This window comes from Rhinopithecus bieti, unplaced genomic scaffold, assembly GCF_001698545.2.
Source record: "Rhinopithecus bieti isolate Rb0 unplaced genomic scaffold, ASM169854v2 scaffold_8690, whole genome shotgun sequence".
Classification (NCBI taxonomy): domain Eukaryota; kingdom Metazoa; phylum Chordata; class Mammalia; order Primates; family Cercopithecidae; genus Rhinopithecus; species Rhinopithecus bieti.
In genome coordinates, this window is record NW_016805815.1 from 56,557 (window position 1) to 72,710 (window position 16,154).

The 16,154-nt window shown below is 55.9% G+C and overlaps 1 protein-coding gene across 1 annotated transcript; it reads right to left on the reverse strand.

Moving 5' to 3' along the window:
• Positions 1-227: 227 nt before the first annotated feature.
• On the reverse strand, positions 228-13,766 carry LOC108530750 (uncharacterized). The gene is made up of 5 exons (XM_017873798.1): positions 12,806-13,766; positions 8,864-8,976; positions 8,515-8,680; positions 2,858-3,646; positions 228-1,091 (listed from the first exon to the last, which is right to left on the reverse strand). Exons 1-5 carry the CDS (start codon positions 13,764-13,766, stop codon positions 841-843), a joined length of 2,280 nt encoding a protein of 759 aa, XP_017729287.1. The 3' UTR covers positions 228-840.
• Positions 13,767-16,154: the final 2,388 nt, after the last annotated feature.

The window sequence follows — 16,154 nt, forward strand, 5'->3', positions numbered from 1 at the left end:
AGCGAGACTCCCTCTCAAAAAAAAAAAAAAAAGAGAAGAAGGAAAGTGTGTATTAATTAATGTTATTTATTCAACAAAACCATAAAACTGCCTGTGTGGGGAGGCAGCGTGCTGTGCTCTGTGGTCTGCTGAGTGTCTGGGGGGTGCAGGTTTATGGGACTTGGCCCCACAGTCCCCATGACCTACCCCGCAGTCCCCAGAGCCCCGCAGTCCCCACGGCTGCTCCTTGTCTTGTAGACCCCTCCCTCTGCCTTATTGTCCAGAACAGTGACTTCCCCCGTGGTGGGGACTCCGACCAGCACGGGATCTGTGTGCTGTGGCGGGGCTGAGCCCTTCCGTGGGGCCATGGTGCTCCTCTGTCCTCATGAAAAATAATGGGTGTGGGTGTGTTGTGTGCTCACCCTTCAAAGCTGCTCGAGACGTGTGTTAGCCTCGGTCCTTCGAGGAAACATGGAAGAGAGTCCTCCGGGGAGCACTGTTTTGGAGGACGGGAAGGCACTGGAGGGGCGAGGACGAGGAGGGCAGGAACAGGCAGGTAGGAGCTCAGACTGAAACACAGCAAAGAGTTTGGCCAGCCCATGGGGGTCCTCGAGCCCGTCGCCTGCCAGGAGAACCGCCCACAGCAAGGGGACCAATGGGGTCACTGCCACCTGCCGCTGGCCACAACCCTCTGGTCACCTTGATGCAGGCCGCCAGCGGCGGACCAGGTAGCACGGCCACTGCATGGGCTAGAGAAGGACAGTGGTTAGTCCCAGCACCAAGGAGCTCCTCAGAAACATGACCCAAGCCAATCCATGAATGGAACATTTGCTCTGGACGTGCTGACGTGGAATCACCCCTCTAAAATCTGACTTCACAGAGGAGATTTTTAAATTTTTGTTTTGCTTTTAAATCCACTCTGTATGGGACAGTGGCATGGGTGAAGGCTGTGATGGCCACGCATCTCCACAGTCCAGGACTTCCTGAACGCTGGGCCCAAGGCTCCGGCCCCCAGGGCGGGTCTGGAGGTCCCGTGGTTTTCCAGCACACCTCACTGGCTCTTGCAAAGGGCAGGCTTGGATTGCTGGGAGGATCGTGCTGAAGAGAAAAATCTAAAGACATCCAGTGACAAAAATAGGACCCAGACATCTTCACACTCACCCCCAGAGCAGGCTTTAGGGTTTGTTAAGAACATCTTGTGCAAAATGACAGGCTGGGGGCCCCTTTGAGAATTCCAAGACCTCTTAACCAATCACAAAGAAACTCAACAGCTGAGAACCTGCTGGGTGATGAAAGTGAGGGCAGAGGCAGGGGCGGAGCAGGGGGCAGGGGCAGGTGGGAGGGCTCAGGGCAGCGACTCTGGGCATGAGAAGGGGAAGATGGCTGGCTTCCCATGAGCCGGGCTGAGGAGGCAGGCCAGATGCACCCAATGGATGGGGAGCAAGAAGTCTGGGTTTAAGTTCCGCCCCCACAATCCCTAAGGTGAAACTAAATGGACAGGGCATGTTTAGTGATTTTCAAGGTAGGATATAAATAAGGACTCAAAGAGTACCCCAGCCAGGTTGGGGAAAGTAAGGGTGTGAGAACAGGCAGCCCAAATTGGAGGCCCAGGATGGAGGATGAAGAATGAAGAAAGCTTTAGGGTAGAGGCCTGTCCTGGAGGATGGAGACGGCTCTAGAGTGGACTGCCACGGAGGATGGAAACAGCTCTAGGTGGAGGACTGTCCTGGAGGATGGAGACAGGCTCATAGGGTGGACATGTCATAGAGAATGAGACAGCCTATAGGGTGGAGGATACTTATCCTGGGGAGGGTTGGACAGCTCTACGGCTGGGGAGGAACTGTTGAGAGGTGGGTGGACAGCTCGTAGGGCAGAGGACTGTCCTGTGGGGGGTGGAGGACTGTCCCTGAGGATGGAGAGCAGCGGTTTAGGGGTGGAGGACTATCATGGAGATGGAGGACAGCTTTAAGGGTGGGACTGTCCACAGGGATGGACGGAGAACTCTAGGAATAGAGGACTTTAAATGGAGGATGGGAGATAACTGGGTGGACTGTCATAGGGGATGGAAACAGCTCTAGGGTGGAGGGACTGTCTGGAGGATGGAGGACAGCTCGTAGTGGGTGGGAGGACTGTCATGGAGGAGGGAGGACAGCTTTCGTAGGTGGAGGACTGTCCCTGGAGGAATGGAGACAGCTCTATTGGTGGAGGACTGTCATGGAGGAGGGGAGACAGCTCTAGGTGGAGGACTGTCCTGTGAGGATGGAGACAGCTCTAGGGTGGAGGGACTGTACATGGAGGAGGGGACAGCCTAGGGTGAGGACTGTCATGCGAGTGAGGGGAGCACAGCTCTTAGGGTGGACTGTCATAGAGAATGAGACAGGCTATAGGGTGGAGGATGTATCCTGGGTAGGTTGGAGACGCTCTACGGTGGAGGACTGTGTCTGAAGGGTGAGGTGACAGGCTCTAGGGCAGAGGATGTCCTGTGAGGGTGGGAGGACTGTCCGTGCGAGGATGGAGACAACTCTAGGATAGAGGACTTTAATGGAGGATGGAGATAACTCTAGGGTGGACTGTCATAGAGAATGGAAACAGCTCTAGGGTGGAGGACTGTCCTGGAGGATGGTGACAGCCAGAGTACTGAATGGCCCCCACACAGCTGGCAAGGCAGCAGGAAATGAGGTTATCTAAAAAAAATTCAAGTGGGACTTGTAGACTTCCGAGAGTGGTGGATATTTTGGGGAGTGTCAGTGGGGTCTGTGCCGTGTAGGTGAGCCTCACACCGTACAGCTGTTCACATTCGAGCGTTAGCTGTCCTCTGGGTTGGATAGCCTGGGAAAACGATATTTAATATGAAGACAGGAATGAAAAGGCTGTGCACCTGCGTGCAGAGGCCAAACCTCTCTGCAACTGTGTCTGTCTTTGGTTCTTCTTCTACAAGTTCCAGCTCTTCTTCCTCCATGCTCCTGTCCCTTCCTGATTTGAGGAACACTTGCTCCAGATGCTTCTCGTTTCTCCTGCTCCCCACAGCCTTGCCCTCCGTGACTTCTCTGGTCCGTGACCTCCCCGTGCGGCTGGGCAGCCTCATCATTGCCGAGGCCGGGGTGGTGCTCCCTCGAGGTACGAGCTTGTTGAAGCACTAGCAGCTCCAGGTCTGCCCGGAGGAGGGCAGGGGGCACGAGTTCTTCTTCCCAGATTCCTGACTCTCCAACTCTTACCTGATTAGGAGTCCACACAGCTGACAGGCAGTGCGTGGGCCTGAGGTTGAGGCCGAGGCCGCACTCTCTGGGCTGGAGCTGCCACAGTTCCCCTGCTGCTGTGCATGGCGCCGCCGTGCTCCCTGTCCCTGCTGAGCCCTGAGTCCTGATGCAGAGGGAGAGGCCTGCTCCACGATTCCACAACACCGAGTCTGTGCTCATCGGCTCCAAGAAGCACTCGTGGCCGCGCAGCCCAGGGGCTCTGATCTCTTGTCCTGAGTTCCTGAGTCTTACTTCAAAAGGCATCTCCGAGGAGGGAGCTTCGAATTTGCTGCTTAACCTTCTGTGTGGTTTAGTCAGACAGTGGGCAGGTGGGGTGGCCCCAGACCCTCTGCAGGGACGGTGCAGAACCAAGTGTCCAGAGACAAAGCTCTTCACGGCTGCAGCTCCCAGCAGCTGTCTGGGAACAGAACCTAAGGAGAGAGAAGAAAACCTGAGCACCTTCATCAGAACAGCACACAGAGTAACAACAAGGGGTTCTTGTTTCAAAGCGCATTGTCTTTAAAAAATCTGTTATGTGAAGTATGTCAAAGAGATCAGGTATTTTTAAAAAGGTGTATGCTGAAGATAGCAGAAGCTAGAGATGTATGCATTTAGCTGTGGTTTTCCATTTCAGCAACAGAAAAAGATATAAATATGACACCCACACGCATAGGAACTTAAATTTGTTTGCATGTGTTACATTATAAATACATATGTGCGTTTTAAACGATGATTCCTGGACGCGGCCCCATGGGCCGCGTGTGGAGTGGTTTTTGTCTCAAGGGATCCACGTCCCCCTCGGCTCAGAAGTAAACACGATGACACGTTCCCAGCCATTCTCCCGTTCAGTCACGTGGGGTCGGAGGGCTGATCGCGGGCCATGGGCTCTGAAAATACATGTGTGGCTTCATTTCGAGTTCTTGATGGAAGTTCCTCCAACTCTTGAGAAAAGTGCTGTGGGTGGGTTGGAACAGCCCCCACCCCCTTCCGTGAGCGGCACAGCAGCCTGCAGCAGCAGTAAAGCCCTCTGGAACAGCGCCCAGGTTGTGGAATGCCTGCAGCCAGCAGTCACCCTGCCGGTGTCCCCCACACAGAAGCAACTGCCTGGTCATCACCCGATGCGCACCGCCCATGAGCCCCCAGGGGCACGCAAGGCCGTGGAGCCATCGGAAGACCCCATCAAGCAGTGCACATTGTCAGGTCCCCGCACAGACTCCAAAGCCCGGGGCCTCAGCCTCCGCCATGGTTTAAAAGCCTTTTGTCAGCCATCCTTGGGCCAATCGGAGTCCTCTGCCACTGAAAACGTGTGGTTTAATGGAGAAGAAGTGATTTCCAAAGGGAGGTTCTGGTCCTATGAGAAGGGGCGGTTTAGGGCAAGAAAAAAAACTGATGTCACTCCCCCACACACAGGCCCAGACTTGGAAGTCGGAGGAGACACGTAGGAATGGAAACCCAGGTGGGTCTTTACAGAAGGGAGGGGTCACCTGGGGACCAGAATCTGGAGCCAGAGGCCGTCCGGGAAGGCCAAGCACAGACCCTGGCCATGACTTGAGAGGACTCCGCTTTGGGCACTGAAGAAGCCGGAGGGTTGGGAGGGAGCACCCTGGATCCAGCCTTGGGAAGGAAGGAGCAGCGGCTGCTATGAACATCAGTGCTGCCCGGGTGCACCTGGAGCACTGTCCGCCCTGGTCCAGCCAGGACTTTGCTTCCTGCATCTTAGGCCCTGCTGAGCCCACCCTCCGGAGGCTGCCCTTCAATGCTGGGCAGGGGCTTCCTGGACTGGGACCCCATTAGTCACTTAAAAATCCTAAGTCCCAGCATGCACAGTGGTTCACGCCATAATCCCAGCACTGTGGGAGCTGACGCCTGTAATCCCAGCACTGTGGGAGGCCAAGGCGGGCAGATCACTGGAGTCCAAGAGCTCAAGGCCAGCCCAGGCAACATAGTGAGACCCCATCTCTACAAAAATAAATAGGTTAGCCGGGAGTGGTGGTACACACATGTAGTCCCAACTACTTGAGAGGCTGAGGTGGGAGGATTGCTCGAGCCTGGGAGTTCGAGGCGGAAGTGAGCCGAGCCGTAATCACATCACTGCACTCCAGCCTGAGTGAAAGAGTGAGATGCTGAGTCAAAAAAATGAATAAATAAACAAAATGAAAGGCAAGATGCCGAATGGTGGGTGAGGGTCCACATGTCACTGCCAGGCAGGGAGGCCAGAGTGGCAGCGCCCCCTTCTCTCATCTGCATCTCAATTTGCCCTCCTTTTTCTCCCTATGAAGCTCATTACACGTTTTCAGGTATTTCCAGGACACTCACACATGCACGTATGTATTAAGCAAATGGTAAGAATTATAAAGAAATCCGTATGTAAACAGAATTCCCCAAGAATATTTGCTGTGTGATTACCTGATATAAAACATGCAACCCAGTTTTAACGGCGAGCCTGAGAGCCTTGAGCCTCCAGACTCTTTCCTTCAGGGTTTCATCTGAGTGTAGCAATCCACCCATCACTCACAGGTCAAGCAGGAAAAGAAGCGTCACCACTGTGCTGCTAGGCCCGGCTTCAAAGTGAGCACGGCTTGACCTGCGCCCTACCTGGAGTTAGCACCACAGCCACCAAGCGCCCGGCCAGGGCTAATCCAACGAGCAAAGTCCCTGTTTCAGAACCGAATAAACAGCCACCTCGTGGCATAAAACATCACGTCCTTGAAAACTGGAGCTGCTCTAAGGCTGCCTTTGCAAATGAAGGGACCTCCTATCCCTGCTGGTCTGGAGACATCTCGCCGAGGCCCGGGCCCTGAGAACCGCGCACCACCTCCTCTGTGACCTTTCTCCTCAATCCTGTCCCAAGCATGCAGCCCCGGCCTTCACACCAACTCCTCACGTTGGGCATGCCTGGTGGGGGGACGGCCAGGAGGAAGCAGAGCCGGGACTGGCTCCCAGCATTCCTGGTCTCCCCACGGTGCCCTCCTCGCCGGGGAAGGAAGTCCCAGCTAAGCGTCCATGAGGCTTATCCTTGAGGGAAAGGCCTGGAGACCTCTGGGAGCACCAATGGTGGCCCAGGCCCCACTGTCTGGCAGGGCACGTGGCACTCCAGGGCGCGTCTTCCACCGTAACAGATGCGGGAATGCGGGGATCTTTAAATCCCACTCGGGTTTTGTACAAAGGGCATCTTAGGAGGGACCTTCTCCCTCTGTGTTGCTTCATGTCGTCTCCCACGAGCCCTGGTGTTACTCTAAATCCAGAGGGCTGTTGCATTTCCTTCTAAAACTCAAATGTTCCCCCTTATAACTTGGCCAGAGTCCAATTTGACACAAACAACAACAAAACCCCACATTTTAAAGCTATAGCAGCATTTGGCATTTTTTTCTCATCAGTGGCCAATGTCTCCCTGGTCGCTGCACCTGCTGGAGTTTCCCCAGCGGCCCTCGCCAACGTCGCACAGCGCACACCGTCACTCTCTGTACCTGTTTGAAAAGCTGCAGAGCCTTTTAAGTTTGGGTCCTGATACTCTCCGGTTCATAAGTGTTGAGGGGTAAAGAAATTTCCTGTGATTCCACAGCAAATATAGTACAATATGTGGGCAGGGGAACAGTTCAGACGCCGGGCTTCTGCCCCCCAGCATGCGGCTTCCCTCTCAGGCTGAAACGCCGACTCTGCGGCCTGGCGACCTCTCCCCAGGTAACCGTTTCCAGACTCAAGTGTTGGCTGTGGTCACGTTGACCTGCCTGTTCTCTATAAGCTGTGTGTGTTGTGCCCGCGTGTAGATGCCCTGAGGTCTCACGGCCCCCCAGCAAGCAGCCCCAGGCCCTGCATGGGACAGGCCCTTCATACCCATACACTGAAACAGACAAGCAAGCACATGAGGCCATCGTGGTCCCTCGAGTAAACGATGCTTCACTGAAGTCTCCCCTTTCAAAACACGTACAGTGAATGACTCAGGCTTCAGAGCCACCCTGGGGTGCCGTCGGCTGGCGAGTGATGGAGCAGCTCCTCCTGGCTCCTCTCGGTCCTGGCACAGGTAGGTCTTCCTGCTTTCCAAGCCTGTGTCCCTGGCAGCAGCACAAAGCTGAGCTCCGCCCCTGGGTGGTGTGGGAGGAGACCCCTAGCTGCGGGCGCAGAGCCCTCTGTGGGTGGCGCGTGGTGGCCGTCCTCCGTTTCCCACCCAGCATCTACTGGGCCTCGTCCAGTGTCACTGGGAGCTGCAGGCCGGGCTGGCAGGTGGCTCCCGTGCCATCCCTGTGGGCTCCTCCTGGCCCTGCTGCTCCCACTAGGAAAGTCCAGACCCATAACCCAGCCCACCTGGCAGCAGCGTGCCACCTGATCGGCAAGGCTTGCTCCCTTTGAAATCTCTGTGGGGTGGCCTGGCACGGCAGCTCACACCTGTCATCCCAGCACTGTGGGAGGCCGAGGCGGGCAGATCACACGGTCAGGAGATTGAGACCTTCCTGGCTAACACGGTGAAACCCCGTCTCTACTGAAAACACACACATACACACAATTAGCCAGGCATGGGGTGCCTGTAGTCCCAGCTACTCAGGAGGCTGAGGCAGGAGAATGGCGTGAACCCGGGAGGCACAGCTTGCGGTGAGCCGAGATCGCATCACTGCACTCCAGCCTGGGCAACAGAGTGAGACTCTGTCTCAAAAAAAATAATAATAATAAAGGAAAAAAGAAAATCTCTGGTGGGCATCTAAACGCACCTGGGCTTCCTACTGCGTGTCTCTGCGAGAAGCTGGGTTCCCGAGGTGGCTTCTGTAGTACCGGGGGTCCACGTGTCACGGGGCATGCGTGGAGCTAAGCTCATGCCTCAGAGCTGATGAATACTGGAAAGCCTCAAAAATTCCCTCCAACTAAAGGGATCTTTTTAAAGCTGCTGCTTGTTGATTTTTTTTTTTTTTTTTTTTTGAGGCGGAGTCTCGCTCTGTCGCCCAGACTGGTGTGCAGTGGCCAGATCTCAGCTCACTGCAAGCTCCGCCTCCCGGGTTTACGCCATTCTCCTGCCTCAGCCTCCCAAGTAGCTGGGACTACAGGCGCCCGCCACCTCGCCCGGCTAGTTTTGTATTTTAGTAGAGACGGGGTTTCATCGTGTTAGCCAGGATGGTCTCGATCTCCTGACCTCGTGATCCGCCCGTCTCGGCCTCCCAAAGTGCTGGGATTACAGGCTTGAGCCACCGCGCCCGGCCTGCTTGTTGATATTTATCTCACCATCCAACAAGCAAACATTTGCATGCAAAGCAAACTCGGAATCAGCATTCTTGCCAGTCACTAAGGAAAAGTCTGCCTTGTGATGCCTCACCTGGTGGTGCCTTTCCCACTTCTGGTAATAGATGGAAAATGCACACTGCTGGGGAGGAGGGGAGGGAGAAGAGGGGGCAAAGGGCAGCAAAAGCAGCCTGCAGGCAAACCGCGGCGTCCTCAGACCCCCGCAAGCAGTGGCACCTGTCCATGGCACTGTGACATGCCTGTTCCACAGGATGACGTCACACAGGATGACATCACAAGGATGACATCGTAAGAACGACATCACAAGGTTGACAACACCTTTAACCTGGGACATAGACTGGGGAAGAGCGTCTATACACTCGGTGTTACCCAGTGCGTCCTACAAGCAGGTTACGAAAAGGCGACCGGCCCCTTGACATTACGTGGAGGCACTGGGGCGACGCACAGGAGAAGAAGCGGAGACATTCAGCAGGCTGGGTGGGAACGAGGGCCATGACGGCAGCCTGGTAACTTTGGGGCCTGTGACAGGCAAACACTGGGGTTGAAGTGGAGAAAAGATGAACTCAGTGGCTGATGAGGGAATGACAAATGGGAGCCAAGTTTCCAGAAAACCAACCCCTCTTCCCTCCCACTGCTTCACCTAAAGGAAAGAATTTGGAAGTGAAGCCCTCCCCGCGTATGGGTTCAAAGTTGCCTTTAAATGCTTTGTGCCTCTCGCTGGGGCCGGTCCCCCGTAGGGTGTGCAACCTGCCCTTGGCTGCTGTGCACACCACGCCTCCCCACGTGGTCACACCTGCTACCTGCCTCTGCACCGTCTCCCACATGGTGTCACACCTGTCACCTGTCTCTGTGCCATCTCCTGCGTGATCATGTCTGCCATCTGTCTCTGTGCCGTCTCCCTGCATGGTCACACCTGTCACCTGTCTCTGTGCCATCTCCCACGTGGTCCACACTGTCACCTTGTCTCTGTGGCTCATCTCCCCACGTAGTCACACCTGTCACCTATCTCTGTGCCGTCATTCCGGTGGTCCACACGTCACCTGTCTCCTGTGCCATCTCCCCTCCCCACGTGGTCACACCTGTCACCTGTCCTCTGTGCCCATCTCCCACGTAGTTCACACCTGTCACCTATCTCTGTGGCCGTCTCCCTGCATGGGTCCAACCACCTGTCCCTGTCTCTGTGCCATCTCCCACGGTGTCACGGCTGTCACCTGTCTCTTGTGCCATCTCCCACGTAGTCACACCTGTCAACCTATGCTCTGTGCCCGTCTCCCGCCGTGGTCCCACACCTGCCACCTGTCTCTGTCCATCTTCCCGCCGTGGTCAACCTGTCACCTGTCCTCTGTGCCATCTCCCACGTGGTCACACCTGCCACCTGTCTCTGTGCCGTCTCCCGCGTATGAGCGGAAACACCTCGATCGCAGAGACCCTGTTTGTCGCAGCTCAGCACATGGCCCTGGACTGAAGGGGTAACTAGGGAAAGCTCTTCAGTGAATGAAAATGAATCATTTTACAATAATAGGAAACGATTCATGGCGCCTGTGTCCCTGCGGACAAACCGTGTTTCCAGGGTGGGTTGGAGCCACCAACGCACCGTGAGGCAGAGTGTCCCGGGTTCACGGCTTGGCTGACATCTGAGTTGAAGCGGCTGGGGCATCGGCTTGGGCTCCACAAGGATGAGCGGGAGTGGCCCCTGGCCAAGCGACTGCACGCTCCCCTTTCCCCGTTCCTCATGGCATCCGCTATACGCAGACACTACAGAAACTTTTGTTCCCTTCCCAGGGCACCAGCAGTAACGCTGCAAGAATTTTAAGTGCTGGGTCCCGCTCTGGACCCCACAACGTAACAGCGTGGGAACACTCAGGGCGGACTTAAGCCACAGCCACATGGATTACTCAAGTGTTGGCAGATAAATCTCATGAAAAATTGCTGACAGAATTGGAATTATTCAGCTTGAAGAAGGGAGATGAGCTATGTTCATAACAGCCCACATCTCTATTTTTAGGCCCTGCAATTCTCGTTTTGGGGGCTGGGAATTTGGAGGATGGTCAGAGCCCGTTCACTCTGGGGGCTGCCGCTGCCTGACAGAGAGCCTGGTGGGGGCTGCTTGGCAGCTCCTAGCCGGCCGCACCCTCTGAACCTGTTTTCTCCGGTGAGCCGGCCGCACCCTCTCTGAACCTGTCAGAATCACATTCTCCTTCGTGGCCATGAATATTCAGCCCCCAAACAATGAACATGAACAGGGTTTTGCCTTTTCTATTCCTCTAAACTGTATCTGAGGCCTTACTAAACCTTCCTCACCTGTGAGATGAGAAGGGACCAGATGACTTCTAAGATTAAGTAGACACAACTAAAATCTCCTTTCAGCTCTGAAGCAGCCCGATTTTCTTTAACACAGTTTGGGGTGGACTTGCAGGGTGCACGGTCCCCTCAGGTCAACGCTGCCCTCACCCCACCCCAGGGGCACTGGCAATGCCTGGAGGCAGTTCTGATTGCACAGCATGGCGGGGTGGGGGAGCCCCCTGGCATCAAGCGGGTGGAGCAGGCCTGCTGCTGGCACCCGGAGACGCACAGGACGCTCATGTGGGGAAGCCCAGCCAAAGGCCCGCGCGCCATCTGAGGTAGGAGAGCCCGGCCTGGCGTCACTGGGTCAAGTCCCTGGCACTGTGCTGTCACAGGCCATGGTGCTATTCCCCATGGGGCCCCACAGCATGGGGCTCGGCCAGACCTGACCACCACTGCCCCGGTTCTCAGCCTGGTTCGCCAGGGTCGTTCGTGCCCCTGGCCACAATAGCCATCCTTGAGGACACGACACCTGAGCCACACCAGCCAGGGAGTTTGCTAGAACTTTCTCTTCACTGGAGTCACTAAGATGGAGCCTTGGAGCCATCGGCCTCTGTCTCCCTGTGCAAGTACCTGCCTGGGCAGGGCCAGGATGGGGCAGCAGTGCCAGACACAGGGAGAGGGCATGTGCCCCACAGCCTGGTTTGAGCCGGGGGCTCAAAGTAAAGGGGCAAACTATAGAAATAAAATTAAATCCTCACCATCTAGTAGCCTACCAGGCAAATGGGAAGTGTATTGCAAAGCCTATGATTCTTTTATCTGAAGTTGGAAATATATCAACTAGAATTATTTTTCCTTCCTTCCCCTTCCTTTTTTTATGTGAGGAAGTCTGAAAATTAGGGTCTTTCTGTTTAACTTTATTCACTCAGTTGCTCTGTGGTCAGGAGCTGCACTTTACATTTTCAGTATTTTACAAAGTTGTGAAATAACCTGCTTGTAAAATGCTGCTGGGGCAAATCAGCAGCTTTCACAGCTTAAACCCCAAAGGTTTGACGTGGTGAGCGGCTCCTCCTATCCCAGAGAATGTGACTTCAGGGACAGAGACCACAGAGTGGCCAGGGTCCCCTTTCTGTAAGTTGTATGCTTTCCATGTTTTATGACTAAGTTAGACAAGTTGTTTGTAGAAAATATGGAAAATACCAAGAAACAGAAAGGGGAATCGGAATCCCTCAAATGCAACGTGGAGACCGGTGTGACTTTGCCTCCTGTTTTCCTGCTTCGTGTGAGAGGCCTGCTTAGGTGCCCAGAAAACCTCAAGGCATCCAGCAACCCTCAGCCGCCAATCGCACAAATCCCGGGTTTTGGACGAGTGTGAAGCTTACGGAAAAGCCAAGCGGGTTCTCCAAGGTGGAGCCGCAGGTGGACAGGGGAGCGTGGATGACCTGGGTCAGCATCCGCAGATGTGCGGTTTTCATCCCGCCTTTCCCCTGAGCGTCCTGAGCGGTGCCCGGTGCAGAAATAGTCTTCAGAGACCCCCCTAGGGGCCGCGCGCACCCCGTGTGCCACGTGGTCGAACCCCGAAGAAGGCTGAACTCCACCCAAGCCCCTGCGGCTGGACATCTCCACGATTCCCAGTTTTTCAATATTGTGGATGCGATGCCTGTTAACGTTCTCGCACCGAAGCTTTTCCGGCTCTCGTTTATTTCCTTAGGAGAGAATTTCAGAACCGGATAGCCGGACAGTTAGAAGATACTTGTCTGATTTTATAGGAAAAGTGCCATTGTTTTAATTTGCATTCTTTAATTATAAGTGAGCTTGAACAGTTTTTTCAAATGTTCGATATTTACATTTTTTGTCACTTTTATTTTAGTCCTCTGTGAAGGAGCCTCGCAAACATTCCCGGAGCACAGGCTAATTTAGAACATCTTATCCTGACAAGGCGGCCCAGCCGGGGAGGAGACGCCCGGGTCTGTGCAGCGGGGCGGGCGCTTCCCGGACGGGGGAGGCGGGACGCAGGCGGAGGCCGCGGGGTCCGGGTGTGGGGGACGCCGGCTCAGGCGCTCCGGGTCTCCGCGGCGCACAAGGCTCTGCCGGGTGCTCAGAGTCGGGGCCGCCACGTGGGAACCCGGCCCAACCCGCGGCGTCCCGGGTCCCTCCTGGGGGGCCGCAGACGCCCCCGAGCCGCGTCCCGGAGCGCAGCAGATCCTCGCGCACAGCCCAGGCCCCGCCGGCCCGGTAGACCCGCTTCGGGACGCAGAGGGGCGCGTTTCCTCCGCGGCACCTGCACGGCCTTTGCCCGCCTGCCCCGCGCTCCCGTCCAGCAGGCCCAGCTCGGACGAGGCTCAGCGGCCGCCCCCGTTGCCTTTGCGGGTTTTTCTGAGGAAGCCCCTTTTCCTCGGGTGGATGGGACCCTGCGCGTGGGACCCCGCACAAGCCCCGCTCCGCCGCGCGTCGCTGGACCCAGCCCTTCTCCAGGGTGGCGCTGGGGAGGGCTCCTTCCTCCAAGGGAGTCAAAGTGGCTTCCACCCGGGAGATTCCCGAGGGAGAGAAAACACTGGGATCACATCCCGACGGCAGCCCCCGCCCCCTTAGAAATAATATGGCCAGTTTGCCAATGAAAGGTAAAATTAATCCGTTTCTTCGGAACACCCGGGGTCTCACCCGGGGCGTAGGTGAGTCTGCCCTGTGCGAACCACCTCCGCCCTCCCCACCTCCCCCGTGGCCTCCCGCGCAGGGAACCGCCCCGCCCTTCCCGGCCACGCCCAGCAGCAGGGGCGTCTCTTCTTTGCCTTTCCTCCTCATGGGTGCCCCCCGGGCGGCGGTCCCAGGGTCGCTATGGGATGCTGTGTCGGCCGGCTCAGGGCCTCTGGGTTCTGGGGACCGGAGCCCCAGTGGTTGGACAGGGCAGGTGCGGGCCCCCGGGCTTCTCCCACAGACAGCGTGGCGAGCGGCACCGCGCAAACGCCAGCCCAGGCTTCGGGAGGGCGCCTGGCTCCGGTCCTGCACACACTGGGGCGTGGCGAGGAGATAGAGCACGCACATATATGCACGCTCACACATACATGCACACTCACATGAACATGCATGCACACACCCACTCACACACGACACACGCACGCACTCCTACATGCACACACACACATCATACACTTGCACGCACGCACCTACATTCATACGCATGTAGACATGCACACGCTCACACAGGCACACACGCATGCACTCACACCAACACAACGCCTCACACACATGGTACACTCACACCGCAGGCACCCATGCAACCACACCACGCATGCACACACACACGCACACATGCACGCACTCACATGGACATGCATGCAGACACACACACATACACTAATACGCATGTACGCACATGCACACGCTCACACAGGGACACGCATACACTCACGCACACGCACTTACGCATGCACACACACATGCACACATACACATGCATGCACACACGCACCCACACACGCATGCACACACCCACACATACGCGCACACTCACGTGCACACACATGCACATGCGCACATACACACGCACTCTTGCACATGCACTCCCATCTCACAGACCTGGGCACACAGGCACACATGGGTGTGAGTCAGCAGCACGGGCGGGCTCGCCGCGGCATCTGTAGAGTGAGGCACCTCCCACGGAATCTCCGTGTCCTCCCAGGACGGAAACCCCAGGGCTCCGCTGCTCTCAGGGGGTCCCGCACGTCCCCCGCCACCGCGGGGGCAGGACATGAACAGGTCGAGCGCTGCGCTGAGCGGCACAGGAGGCCCTGGAGCCCGGCTGACTCAGGCGCCTCGCAGGGAAAGCAGCCCATCCACGGACAGGGCCTTAGAGCCGCGGGCGCACAGCGCGGTGCACACGCGAGAGGCAGAATGAGGAAGGGGACTCGCGGGCTGGACGCTGGCGGGGACAGGAGCCTCCACAGGGGCCGCTGCGGGAAATTTCCGGGCCACGAAGGGAGCAGCTTCCCAGGCTTTTTGCGCAGGAACCTTGTCTTGTCCTTGGTATTCCAGAGGCCATGACCAGACTCCAGTCTCATAAGAAGTACGGAAATTCCTAAATTGCTCAGAGGTGCATCCTGTACGCAGGAAAGAGATATCCGTGCCCCTCCTTGTCCTAGGGAGCAGCACCTCCAGGTCTTGGGTCTTATCAACATACCGTTCCCGAGTGTGGCTTTTAATGCAGTTAATTACGTAGGGTGTTGTCTTCTTCCACAGAGTTTTCCAGTCTCTCCAGGGCAGAAGCTGTGTCTGGTGCATTTTCAGGCACTGCAGTGCCTGGCACACAGCACTGGGTACGTGCTTAACACAACATGTGAACAAATATTTATTGAACTGCATAAAAGTAAGCCACTCTATTCACAAAAGAGAAATACCTCTATTCAGAACGTCATGGATGCCAGGTAATTTGGGGGCAAAGGAAGCCCCAGTCACCCACAACCTTTCACAGCACACGGTGCAGGGCTGGGCAGTGCAAATAACTTACAGGGGTTTTCTCATCAAATCCAAGGCCATTTCCCAGAACGGTGACAGTAGTGAAATGGAATGTTACATTCCACAGCACAAAATTGACAGAGACAGAAAGGACGTCTGCATTCCACTGTGGGTTTCAATGAAACGATGAGATGCTCGGAGGAAGCGCTGGCTGCTCACTGCATCAGGAACGTTCCATGATAGCAAAGGCACTATCGGGAAGTGTTATGTAAGCTGTCCATTAAGGACACTGATTATAAACGCTCACAAATATAAAAACCGCACGGCATTGCTTGCTGGCCTCAACTACATGCAGCAAGAGGGGAGGAAGTGATCACAGAAAGCACAGGTCACTGCTCAGATGCCCCCCGGGCTGAGATAACTCAGCATATAAAACTCCTCCCTTGCCAACAGCTCGGTAAGAACGCAACTGCTTACATTACAAAAGATTCTGGCATGCAGAGCCTTCGTCAGAGAGCCCACCAGGGACGTGTTTACGTTTCAATCCACTTCCAACGTCTTAATTTACACAGATTTCAGGAGCACATCTATTAGCTGAGTGGAAGGTGGTCTTATCCTCTGCACCTCACATCAGTCCAAGACCCCAGAGCAGAGTCGTCTCCCTCGCCAAAAGTGCACTCGGCAGACGGCGACTCGTGGAGTGAACGTGTGCTTGTTTCAGTGGACAGCTTCCCACCTGGAGCTCAAGTTCAGACGAGGAAATAGAATAACAGTAAATGTAGAGTTAGGGAATTTAGGGTAGAGATTAAAGTAATGAACACAGGAGGAAGCCTGAGAAAGCCCCAGAGATACCCTATGTTCCCTGTGAGGTGAAGTGTCTGCTGTCAAAGCTGGTTGGCACTGAGAAGAGACGCCAGGGCAGCGCCCACCGGGAGCCTCCTGGGAGAGGGATGAGCCTGCGGGCACCCGGGGGAACCG

Coding starts and splice junctions, on each gene's coding strand:
- LOC108530750 (XM_017873798.1), bottom strand. CDS start 13,766: ATGTGCGTGCTCTATCTCCTCGCCACGCCCCAGTGTGTGCAGGACCGG. Junction 8,977..12,805: donor TGAGCACCCGGCAGAGCCTT/GTGCGCCGCGGA, acceptor CTTCAACCCCAG/TGTTTGCCTGTCACAGGCCC. Junction 8,681..8,863: donor CGTCGCCCCAGTGCCTCCAC/GTAATGTCAAGG, acceptor CCTGTGGAACAG/GCATGTCACAGTGCCATGGA.